This window comes from Periophthalmus magnuspinnatus, chromosome 19 (assembly GCF_009829125.3).
Source record: "Periophthalmus magnuspinnatus isolate fPerMag1 chromosome 19, fPerMag1.2.pri, whole genome shotgun sequence".
NCBI classification, from domain to species: Eukaryota; Metazoa; Chordata; class Actinopteri; order Gobiiformes; family Gobiidae; genus Periophthalmus; species Periophthalmus magnuspinnatus.
The window spans coordinates 15418182-15431828 of record NC_047144.1 but is presented as its reverse complement, the minus strand read 5'-3'; the positions used below and the strand labels follow the sequence as shown (position 1 = coordinate 15431828).

The 13647-nt window shown below is 38.0% G+C and overlaps 1 protein-coding gene across 2 annotated transcripts in view; it reads right to left on the bottom strand.

Moving 5' to 3' along the window:
• LOC117387565 (adenosine kinase) overlaps nt 1–12352 on the bottom strand; it is a 277300-nt gene extending 264948 nt beyond the window's left edge. The window contains exons 1-3 of one of the 2 annotated variants that reach the window (XM_033985095.2): nt 12172–12352; nt 10054–10128; nt 9918–9971 (exon numbers count right to left, since the gene is read on the bottom strand). In XM_033985095.2, coding sequence (XP_033840986.1) covers nt 9918–9971; nt 10054–10128; nt 12172–12221 — 179 coding nt within the window. In that variant the 5' untranslated portion in view covers nt 12222–12352. Of the gene's footprint in view, nt 1–9917; nt 9972–10053; nt 10129–10839; nt 10956–12171 lie in introns of those variants that run through there. The other variant, XM_033985096.2, reaches the window with a different exon arrangement.
• Nucleotides 12353–13647: the final 1295 nt, after the last annotated feature.

The window sequence follows — 13647 nt, the reverse complement described above, 5'->3', positions numbered from 1 at the left end:
TAGCATGCCAACGCTTACTTCCTGATTACCGTACAATAACATGCTTCACAGAGATGATGATGATGTCCCTATTGGGGGGCAGTTTTTTCACATTGTGGAGAATACCTGGATTAGTAAATCACCACCACCTGCTGGCAATGTTGGGAACTGGACACAGTGTATCTTTCGCACAGTTATTAGCAACATGCTGCTAACAGATAACAGCTAAATGAGCGCACTATTTCAGGTACCAAATGGGATTACGTCAGATGCCTTTAAAGGGCCAATATTACAGTATTTTCTGATCTATGTTACAATGTTTTCTCGTCACAAACAGACCTGGAGTTGTGTTTTGTTTCATTCTCACATGTTTACGCTCTTCTCTCAAACTGGAAACACTATTCCACCTTGTGATGTCATGTGGTAAAACAGGAAGTGCTCCACTGTGTTTTAACACTCCAAACACCTTCACTAGAATCATTTGGATTATTGCAGCCCAGGAATTGCCCATTTCTACTGAACTAAAGGTAAAAGGAGCTGTTAACTACCACTTCAGGACATCACAAGGGGGAACAGAGCATTTTGAGCTTCGGAAATGTAGACAGACTCATAATAAAGTGTTAATCAAACGTGCGAATGAAACAAAACACAACTCCAGGTCTGTTTTTGAGGAGATAACATTATAACATTGCGTGAAGTCAATTTCGAATAATATATGACCTTTAACTATTCCTGCAGAAATAATACCAACCATTTTAATGACATGCTAGGTGTTTTGTGATAAAAAACCACTTGACTAGACCCACTAGACATGTATACAAAACACACTCCAGGAGGTTAGCATGCGCGCTAGTTTAGCCTTTATAGTTGGCTCCACTCATCGCTGCGTCGCGTCTCTATCCGGTGTTGATCCCTATGGAGTGAGCCTTGTCAGCGCTACAAGCCCCCCAAGCCACTCTCCTCCTCCTCCTCCTCCTTTCCCCTCTCCTCTTCCTATCTCCGTGTGTGTTTTTGCTCCCGAATGCTAATAGCAGCCGTCGCTAACACTGCGGTTTTGAATTATTCATGAGATAGACAGGGTCACACGGTATAATGAGGAGTTTACTCTGGTTTTTCTGGACGAGATTGCGTGACGCGGCTAATCTGCATTTAGCCTGGGAGAAGAGAGTGAGGAAATGCATAGGAGAAAATGGGCTAACAGTGGGGAGGGAGCGGTCTAATTGCTGCGAGCAAATAACCTCCACGGCTTTACAGAAATGAAAAGAGCAAACAATTAATTATGAAGGGATGGATTGAGATGTAAAACAGGCTAATAATAGTCGGCTATATGCAGATGAGCCAAAACATTATGACCACCTGCCTAACAGCCCAGAATACAACCTCCTGTGGTACAAACTGATGTACTGTGTGTTAGGGTTGATACAATACAATAATGCAACGATTCTGCAATATAGGAGACATATTGCACAAGGGAGTGACAAAATACACACACACACACACACACACAAGAAGAGGTCAAGCCATTATTATTGTCCCGTCACCCCCTTCAAGCCATGATGTATGTACCCCCTATTCCCTCAAGTCAAAATGTCTAATGTCTTTTATTGTTTGTATTGTCCCTAATATCACTATAAAAAAAAAAAACAAATATTGCACATGGCGTTCTTCAATCTAACACTATTTTTAAGAACCACATACATTTTAACAACAGAATTTCTTTGTTAAACTACAACCTGCACAAATGTAATGGAAAACACCTGAAAACATCTGAATCGATGCACGTTTGACTTGGTGTTTTTGAACTTTTCATTGCAACAGTGTGATTTCTCCACTGTAGGAAATAAAGGTCATCTCATCTTGTATTAAAACAGTGAATATGTCAAATGTATTGGATAAACAAGCTTAATTTCTCTGAACAAAAAACTAAATAACAGAGGTGGTGTTATTTTGTAAATATACCAAAATAGGAGGTATATAAACATACAGCAGGTCACAATGTCAAAACTGTATCATCAAATTGGTGCCACAATAAACTGGTGTTTTCAAGTTTTGCAACAAAAACAACAGTCAGTTGAATAAAACAGGCAAGTCTTTGTTCAGACACAACCCATGATTCTTCCTTGAAAAACAGGAACTAAACCAGGTCTTAACACAGAGCAAAACCAGATCTAACCCAGGTCTAACCCAGAACTAACCCAGAACTAATTAAGGTCTAACCCAGGACTAACCCAGAGCTAACCCAGAGCTAACATAGGTCTAACCCAGGTCTAACCAAGGACTAACAGAGGACTAACCCAGAGCTAACCCAGTTCTAACCCAGAACTAAGCAAAATCTAACCCAGGACTAACCCAGGAGTAACCCAGGACTAACCCAGAACTAAACCAGGTCTAAACCAGGTCTAAACCAGGGCTAACCAACCACACAATCAGACACTCACCCATCTCACAAATGTTTTGGAGATGCTTTGACCCAAAATTTTTACCCTTGTCAAATGAACTGAAATCCTCAGTTCCTCAGTGGTCATAATGTTATGGCTGCTCTAGATATAAGCCCTTTTGATACATTTTAACAGGCTCTTGGAACATTTAAGAAAGATCAGATTTGATGCTATAAACTGGAGGTCCAGAGGCAGAAGAATAAAGAGGCTGTAGTTAGTTTAAAGCTTGTATAATGTGTCTCTTGAAGAAGGAGGCGGGATTTTGTTCACATGATGTTTGCCTTGAGAGGAGCATCAAACAGAAGGGCAATGTCACCCTCTGGTGGCACAAAACCAGTACTGCACAAACATAGGATTGCTCACATAAGAGATGATACAGACACTGATATAAACCTGCTTGAGCGAAGAGGCCTAGCAAGGAGGCTAGTTTTATTTGAGCTTTGTCCATGTATCTTGGCTCTAGTCTACAATACGGAATATACTGTATCTATCCAAGACTTACTGAATTATTAGTGTTTTCATTGCTCAAAATTGTTTGTGGGGCAGTCTCTCCGAAGATCTGACCTGTAATTTATGGGCATCACCTGCTAGTCTCCGTGGGGATAGACAAGATTAGTTTAAAAGGTCCTATATTACACAAAATGGATTCTTATGAGCACAAAGCCATGTTACCTCCTCAAACACAGACCTGGAGTTGTGTTTTGTTTCATTCATATGTTTGAGTAACACTTTATTATCAGTCTGTCTACATCTCCAAAGCTCAAAATGCTCTGCTCCACCTTATGATGTCAAGTGGTAGTTTTCAAGTGAACAGATACCTCTTATCTTTTCTTCAGTAGAGATTGGTAATTCTAGGGCGGAAATTATCCAAATGACTCTACTGAAGGTCATGTAATAATACAGGAAGGAACAGGAACTCCATACACATCACAAAGTGGAACAGAGTGTTTTCAGTTTGAGAGAAAAATTCAGCCTAAAAATGCAGTGTGTGTGTGTGTTAAACATGTGTGAATGAAACAAAACACAACTCCAGGTCTGTTTAATGAGGTAACAACATTCTAACATGGCTTAAATCTCACAAGAGTCTGTTTTGTGTAATATAGGACCTTTAAAGAATAATTACACTTTGGTTTTAGCTTTGTCCCTGCATCTTAGCCATTTTAATTAATTTAACATTAACATTAACAGATGCATCGATTTGTCCAAGGTAGAAGCTAAGGTTATTGTAAAAATAAAAATAAAATAACTGGGTCCAACAATAACGACATTTGACCTTTTCTACCTCTGTCAAAATAATCATTAATCCTCATTAATCATTAATAATCATTTTTGCCCTCAAGGGTCTTTGGCAGCCACTACAGTTGCATAAACCTGTATTTGCCTATATTCCGGGTCAGAAGTATATGAACTGATGATATTATTATTATTATTTTTATTATTATTATTACAGAGGCTTTGATTTTAGGGCAAGCATTTGTTACAAGTTATACAGATATAATAGTGATGTTGCTGTGATGTGTCCGGTGAGCTGATTTAAACAGGTTTTGGAGCAGTCTTCCTACCGGTAGAGGCAGGACGACAGCGCCACCTACAGTCCGACTTCTTCAGGACAGCATCCCAGGTGTGAGAGAGTAAACAGGCCCCTCATCCAGGTTTAAAGTCCCGTGGGCACGTTTCCGTATTTCACTCCTTTCCTTAATCCAGCAACAATATTTGTCGTCCTCTGTCCCAATCGATATTGTGGTCCTCTCTTTTACTTTCTCACACCTGGGATACACTCTGAGGCGCTAGTGAGCAGTCGAAACGCTGAGGACCAGACAAACTGCATCTCGTTCTCAACCAAATGAGTCTCGTAAACATTCACCTCCATCGTCCAAAAACTAAAGGCATCCACATCAAAGTATAAATTATGCACGACCGAGGACTTAAAATAGATTGAAGAAAGACTGCCATTCAAATCCAATAGTGTTTAAAGTACCACTGCATTAACTGATAAGAGGCTGTGTGCTGCCAACAGTCAATAAAGAGAACAGCTTTGACTTCAGTGAACCCTGTGATAAAACATACACAGTGCAATGTTATGATAAGACCAGATGCTATATTTAAACCCATTAGGATCATAAAAGCAATCACTGAACAGAGGACGGGAACAGTATAAATAAATAATGCAATCTTCAACTGGATTCAAGCATTTCAAAGCAGTGTATCTTTGTCATATCAATATAATCATCCCGATAGACCACGTTTCTACGCTTAAAGATGCAGTCTGTAGCCTCTTTGCTATACCTGGAATGTTCCACAGTATGGCATTTAACGCACCTCCATGGAGACAAGCAGGTGGCGCAACCAGACCAAGACACACGCCAGATCTGTGGAGAGGAAACCCTGCTAACAGTAACAAAAAAAAGTATGATCTTCCAAGGTACTTTTAAAACAATACAAACACTTGTAATTGAAATACAGCAAAGTTGCTTTAATGCAATACTGCGGAACATTCCAAGCTGCATAGAGCACCTTTAACACTGTGAAAGTTAGTTAAAAATATATTTGATATCAACATTGCATGACAGAACAGCGTATTGGCTCCATGTATGCTTATGTAATGCTTTGACTCATAATCCCTCCATGTACATTTGAACAAAAGGACATGAGGTCATAGAAAGGTCAAATTCTCCCTGTAGTACTTGCTGTCGCCACACGGGGGCGGTAGTATCTGACATCAGTACACAGATGTGAAGGTTACGCGGTGATTCTCCCACATACAATAGAGGAGATACCAAACAGGAAGTGGTGACAGCAGCGGTTTCCTGTTTTTACACCGAGGGCTGTTATGAAACCGACCGTTAGCTCAACACGTACAGTACGGCGTATGACCAGAGGGGAGCCATAGAGAAGACAAGACTTGAGCTGTAGAATGTACGGTACAACATCTGACAAACTGTTTTTTATCCTAAATACATTTTACCAACAATAATAGTCAAATGTAGTTCATAAAGTAAATAAGTGCATTTTTGTATATGGTAAATATACAGTGTTTTTCCACCTTCAAGATACTCAAAGCGCTTTACATCAAGGAACCACTCACCCATTCACACACATTCATACTCCAGTGTACACAGACACGCTACACACTAGGGACGAGGTGGGATAAGTGTCTTGCCCAAGGACACAACAACAGTATGTATGTGCGGGAGCTGGAATCGCACCGTCAACCTTCAGTTCGGACAAACACTGTCACCACAGTATAAAAGTATCTCCACTGCTCTTGCTCCACAATTGCCCTAGGTAGTGGAGGAAGGTAACGAAGTAAAAGTAGTAAAGTGCTGTCCTTAAGTAAAGTACAGATACCTAAAATTTGTACTTAAGTAAATTTTAGATTGGATACTTTTTACATTTGAGAGCAGGTATCTGTACTTTTTACTCCACTACATTTTAGGTAAGGGACGATATTGAAATGTAGAGTCACGATTATCATATCTAAAAGTATTATTATTTATTAAAAGCTGCTGAAGGTTTAAAATGTTACGGATATGAATAATTATAATTTTAATGCTATGAATAAATTTGATTTTTAAAGAACTGTTATAGTCTTGTACTTCAGTGAAAACAACTACAATCTAGTGGAGAATATTCTGGACGAGCAGGGCTGTTAACTGAAATTTGGGGGCCCAGGGAAAATGGGCCCCCTCTAATACAAATTAATAGGAAGAGAGTCTAATTCTGGGCCCGTAAACCCCAGGACAACAGACCCTTTGTCCCCCCTGTTGACTCTCCTGTGGATAAGCCTTTTTTTCTGCAGTTTTTGGTGATACAATGACAATGACAAAGTGATCTTTGTTTGCAATCATCACAATTATATAAATTCTGGTATAAATTACTCAGAGTCTCTTCCTTAGAGCATCTGAGACACTTGGGACGTAGGAGGGCAACTGGGGCCTGTCCTGTCTCGATCTGTTCAAACCAAAAATAAACCTTTTTGTATTTCATAACTCACCAGGCGTCGCAAATTACATTATTCATCAAGAGTTGGAGATATAGTCATTTGTTTGAGACCTGCAGAAAAGGTTGACGGGTTTATTTTTTATCAATTTCATAACAAACAACAAAACTGAACAAAATTTAGGTCAAATCTGTATCAAAATCACTACATTTGAAGCCTTATACGCCCCAAAAATCTGTGTGAAATACCTTATTTTTTACTCTTTAATTACATTTTAAAACAAAATAATATTTTTACTTAAGTAGTTTTTTTTCATGTGATGACTTACTTTTATTTCAGTATTTTTTGCTCTGGGATCTGTACAAAATTGAGAACTTCTTTCATCACTGGCCCCAGGTTAAAGTTAACTTAGTTTTTCATACTGTGGAACATTGCAGGAAAAGCAATAACATATATAAGGGAGAGAAGTGCCAGAAAAGTTGCATAATGTACCTTTAAACCAAGAATAATCTTCCAGTTCATTGTCTAAATATGAAAATGTATTTGGATAAAGCTAATTGAGGGACATATCAGTCTAGAGCCACTGTACGAGCCTGTGTGTTGAAATGCATTGTGGGAGATTTAATGCTCTGAGTTGTGTGTTAATCCAGGCCTGACCTTGTCCACAATGTGAACGTTTAGTGGCTTTTTTCTGCAGAGGAACAACTGCTGATGAGGCTGCTCTGGGCGGTCACATGACACACTTCGACCAATCACAAAGCAGACAGGAACAATGCTCTGTCAAGTCCACAGGGAATGACACCCAGAGACCAAAGGCATGATGGGACTACAGTCAATTATATACAAGTTTAGGTTAGGTCAGGTCAGGAGAATAGGATGAAATTATAGCTCAACCGCTGTGTTTTTTTCTTTTTAAATGGACGATGCAGCGATCGATTGTTGCCTATAAGCTCTGTCGATATTTTTGGGTCAATCTGTACGGCAGATTTGGATCATTTCCCTCAAAATATTTAATTTAAACTTGGTACAAACTCATCCACACACTTTTTTTTACTACGCACTGGATACAAGAGCTGTGTAGTCACATGTCCTAAAGTCATACCTTCACTCTTAAGTATTTAAATGAAGCTTTACACATATTTCAGGCAGACAGTTAGCCCGAACAAGTCTCCTTGCTGAATAAAAAGGGTAAATAAAGCATTTAACTTAAGTTCTAATTGAAGAAAGGGGTGGGTTTTAATACGTTTTATCCTTCTCACTCCTTTTTGAGTTTAAAAATGTGCATTAAGTGTATTGCAAACATGTATACTTACTTCTTATTTTCATTAATCTGTTGATTAAATAAATGAATAAAAAAAAAAATTCATATCATAAACTTTTTCTCAGCTGAAAATCCGTCTGTCGTCTCAAAAAAAAAAATTGCTTCGGCTACACTCAATATCCGCTCTAGCTAAGCTCAAACTCTGACTGGTTAGTGCGGTCACGTGATACGACATGAACGAGCGTGTGAGCGACGTGAACGAGACAAACTCAATGAGCCACAGGTTTAGAACAAGGTTTAGAAGCTCTTGGAACCAGATAGATCATAATTAATAATTTGTATTTTATTTATTATTCCCTTGCCTCCTTCGCAGCCGCTCCGCTCTCTCTAATTGGGCAAAGTCTCGTGGGTTCATGTTCAACTGCACATGGCTGATGGGCAGGACCAGGACCTCGCAGCTAAAGGCTAAACTCACAACATGCACCACTGAGCACGGTCGATTTACTACAATGGGCCTCGTTTAGGGCCCGGGGCTTGTTTGAAGGAGCTGTTTTCTTCCTGTATCTGGGAAAATATGACACAATAACTGTATGGTTGCTTGTGATGCTCGTCTTGAACAATCAAATACAATATTATTTTGAATATTGAATCTCTAAACATAATTGTAAAGAGCATGATGACTGATGCTCCTTAAAACAACCATACAGCAAGCCTTTTTATTTCTAGTCTTTACTTCTGACCATAAACAATATAGAATGAATTATTTATATAACAGAAATGAATAATTGGATTTAAACCAAAGTCACATTCAGCCTGAACTCCAAACCACATGTTACTGAGAGAGGACTGTCTGTGGACCTCTCCTTTAAAAAGACCCAGGCTGAAAATGACTGAATCTGGATTAAAATTTGATAAATATCACAGCTCAAATGTGAGTATGTACTAACGCTGCAGTTTATTAAGTAATTCCCTGCACATTACTCTGTAGTTTAGATCTGTACAAACATGTTTTGAAAATGAGATTCTTGTTGTCAGTTGTTATTTCAGTCTTTTTGCCAATTCTACCGAGCGCATTTAAAATATGAACTTTGAACAAAAACCTGCTTAAAGGGCCCATATTACACCATTTCCTGATCTATGATATAATGTTTCCTCATCACAAACAGACCTGGAGTTGTGTGTTGTTTCATTCACACATGTTTAACACACAAACCCTGCAGACTCAAAACACTCTGTTCCACCTTGTGATGTCATGTGGTAATACAGGAAGTGCTCCACTGTGTTTTTAAACTCCACACACCTTCACTAAAATCATTTGGATTATAAGTAAAATGAGTTGTTAACTTGAAAATTCCCACTTCATGACATCACAAGGTGGAACAGAGCATTTTGAGCTTTAGTTACAGACTAATAATAAAATGTTACTCAAACATGTGTGAATGAAACAAAACACAACTCTGGGCATGTTTCTGAGGAGGTAACAGCATTATAGCATGACTTTTGTGTAATATACGACCTTTAAAACATAAATCACAAATCTAATCATAATCACAGACCTGCTAAGTATAATCACTTTTCACTTTTGTAATTTTATATCACAAATCAACACAAATACCTTTCGCTATTTGATTTATGAATTCACACATTTTGACAAATCACAGCTGCATTCAGAGAAGTCCTGCCCAGATGCATTATGGGAAAAATGTGGGCGTGTTTGGGTGAGTCCAGTTACATTGCGGCAATTCACCATGGGGTCTGGCTATTTTGGGCGTTAGCTGTGAGTGTCCGCGCGGTAGTACTGCTCTTATGAATGACCCATATTTGGTTTCACTCACCACGCTTCACTTTAAACACATGGAGGTTTGTACTAGGGTTGACCAAAGTATCAAAAAACAGATACAATCGATACTGAAACTATTATCAAAACTAGATACTCATTTGACCAGGTAGCAATGTTAAAATTTTACATTCACAGGACAGAAATAAACCTTTCCTGAAAATCTTTAGAATGATCTTGAGCTGTATCAGAACAAATATAAGACGCATAAACTCATATACACCCATGGACCACTATGGAACCTACCTGGAGGACTGAGGGATTACACAGACATGAGGCCACATGGGAATAGAAAACAAAGTACTTCCATTTAATGCTGAAAATCACATTCTATCGTCTAAAGAAAGAGTGTTTTTTATTATCATCGTGGTATCAGAATCAGTATCAAGTATCGAGTCTATTCCTAAGTGTCGAGACAGAGTTTGAAATGTGTGTATCGTGACAATGCTAGTTTGTACTCACAGGGCTTTGTGGTGATCCTCTGCAAGTATCTGGTCATTTGGCTTGAGTCCATACCTTGAAAAAATTGCAAAAACATGTATAAAGACATTACATTTGAGTTGGAATTTGGAATTTTTAAGATTTAAAATTTTCATACTTGTCAAGAAAGTCTTTGTCCACAACAGCGGAGATGTCCAGAAGTGGGTTGCCCATACCAAAGAGGGTGTTCTCGCTGTAAAAAGAACAAAGATCTGATTGTTGTTTGGAAAAATTAAGACAAAAATAGTTAGTCAACAAGGGAGTTAATTACTGCAATGAAGAATGTGAAGATGGTGATAAGAACTGAACACGTGTGTCTGCTGCAGTCTGGGACGTTACCAAACAAACACTTAGGGAAGATATATAAATGTGAGCTTGTGAGTGGTTTGGAGGTAATGAAAGTGGAAATTATTAAACTTACAGAAAAATGTACAATACAGGATTCAAAATACACAGTTTTGAAGACAATAAAATCATGTCGAAAAAGAAAATTTTATTGGGAAATGCTAGTATAATGTTTCTTATTTAAGACTGACACATGAAAATATGACTGGAAAACAGCAGCAAGTTCATTTGCAAGAGAATGGGTAAGGATTGTCAAATTTTAGGATATATTTTGTGTGTACAGGATTTATCTCTACACAACATTTTTGATTTGGTTAAAACAAGCTATTCCCATGTAATTAATCCACCTGTAACTAATGTTTTTGTTTTTTGTAAACGTCAGCATAGCATTTTTAAGACTGCTACTTGCTAAAAACGTATTATTGTCAGCTATTTCTCTACAAACCAAACTTTACATTGATTTATAGCACATGGCTTGTTTTGACATGTGCCAAATAAACACTTTTTACGTTTGAGATCATGCATTTATCTTTAATTTGCATGTATTTCTTGCTCGTACCTTGCAGACGGCATGTTGTTAGCAAAATTCCTCTTAAACTGAAGCCCAAATGTTGAGAGTGGATCCTCACTACAGAAGCAGCGTGTTTGACTGAGCACGCTGCACTTTGGACAACACGCTCTGATTGGTCGAGACGGGGGCGGGCTTAACACAGTTTTCGTCCTCTGATTGGACCAGACGGGGGCGGGCTTTACACAGTTTTCATGCTATGATTGGTCAAAAGGAACGAAACAACAGCTCTGATTTAATGTTGCCCTTGAGGCCAGTGGGGAAAATGGGCATTGCACTAAATCCTTAAAATACCATTTCACATAACGGCTATTGATAGAAATGTGCATTGTTTTGAAGTCCAAGTTATAATTTACAGAATTGTCACTGCATATGTTGCCATAACAACTGACCCATATATTGTGATGCCTTTAGATTGTAGGCCAATAATAATTACTAGCTTATATTATAATTATCGAAATGTGGAAACATCATTTAAACCTGGTGAGAAGAACAACTTTTTCTTTCTTTTTTTTTTTTTTTACCAAATCCAGAAAGGATTGAGATTTGAAATGGGGTAGTGATGTAAACACATACAAAAAAAATTATACAATAAATTTGTTCCATGTGCAATTAATTTTCAATCCAAAGTCCAAAAAGACGTCTATGAAAAACGAGCATGAACATGAACGTTTGATTAACCGAATGTAAAGTATTTATTTATATGTTTGTTTTTACATTTTTAATTAATTATACGGATCAAATTATGAAATGTCTGTTATTTTATTGTAGTTAATTTGATTTTGTTTGTTTGGACGTTGGTCGCTAACTGCAGCGTTACCATGACCCTTTAGTTGCCATGACAACAGTCACAGAAGCAGAGGCGTAAAAAACGTAAAGAATTTGATCAAAACAAGGCTATAAAATTAACTTTTACTCTATTTTGATATAACAATGCAATGTTTTATTTACTAATTTAAAAAGAAAAGGGGCTAAAAGGTCAAGACCTGTGAGATTTGAGTTAAGTTTAGAGGGCGGGCTGCTGCTGCTGAACTTGAAGCGATGTGTTTAACCATCTGCTTTTACAAACATTGGCTTTAATTCGACAAATTATTTACTGTCATGCAAAAAACCCTGAAAATCCAGCTAGCATGTTAGCATTAGCACATATTAAATTTACACGATCATCACGTTTCTTTTTTGCTTTTGAGGCTTTAATTATTAGCAAGCCAAAGATGCTCGAATCAGCTGACAGTTCCTCAAAAGGGCTAAAGCTAACACCCTGCTAACATGCAAAACATCAAAACATTGCACAACACGTGACAATTTATATCATTTTCTCACCTCAAGGTTATCCTCTTCCCTATCGACACGTTTGATCCTTCGCCCGACATGGTAAAAAGCAGCGACGATGCCTCCGACAGCCAGCGTCCAGTCCCGGGGAGGAGGAGAAAGGCGACGCGGGGATAGAAGCGCACCGCCTGGGGAAGAGAGGAGGGATGCAGCGGTGTCCTTTTCCTCTTCCAGACAGACAACCAGCGGACACACAGACACGAGGAAGCTCTAATATCTTTAGCAATCTGGACTATGGTGGACAGAAAGGGGTTTTGAGCTTTTAAAACAGAGAGATTTTAGTTTTTTCTGCAAAGAAATTAAAATTTGGTATGAAGTTCTGAAAAGCTGATGATGTCTAACTATCTTACTACAGAGAAATACTAGTTGTAATAACTTTTTTCCCAGTTAGACTAATTAAACAAGAATGTTCTACTGGTTGAATAGAAATTATATGAAAGATAAATATGATAATTAAATTGCATCACCCAAATACTAACCGAAGAGCTGCAATAACTGTAATAAACACCAAAGATTCAACCCCATTTCAGCATTTGTTTCAAGTTTCTATTTTGGTGTGTCCTCTTCCACACACCAAGAATGTCCCAAGGCAACATCTGTCCAAACACTGGACACTGAGGCCAGGTCCTTTGACAGAAATTTGGGGGCCCGGTGCAAGAAGCCTCACACGGGCCCCCTATAATATGAAGAGATGAGATAAATTCCCTTTTTAATTGACAATAAGGTCAATACATTTTTTGAATGATTTTAGCACAAACAATTGCCTGTATACATGCAGAGCCTACATATGGCATTATAGTTTAAAGTTTATTTACTAATCATATTTTGAAGATTTGTAAAGCCATCACCAAAGGCTTCCAGTATGATTTATACATATGGTATTTTCTGATTTTTGTTCTTATCTCAAAAAGAAAACACTCTGTTCCACCTTATGGTGTCATCATGTAGTAATATAGGAAGTGCTTCAATGTGTTTTTAAACTCCATACACCTTAACTCAGTGGTTCTTATCCTTGTTGGAGGTACTGAACCTCACCAGTTTCATATGCACATTCACCAAACCCTTCTTTATTGAAAAATAAAACATGATTTTTTTCAAATTCAAGACACGTGTGTTTTACTGGTGCACAAAATGAACCGTGCATTAACATCACTGTGTTCAAAGAATAAATACAATGCATGAACTCACAACAAATTACATACATACCTTTTCACAAAGACATGACCTTTTTTAATACTACCACACTGAAATGATTTAAATTTTTAATCTTATGTATTCCAATAATGAACGTATTGTATTCATGCTATTTATTATTTTTAACATTTTAACACACACCGTAACTCCACAACCAATTGTGCTCTCGTGTAAATTCAGACGGCATGTCAAAGCAGAGGCATGAGGTTCTTTAAATACGTTACTGTCATTACGGTAATGTGCTTTCATGGTCCCTTGAAGATGTCCAATCAG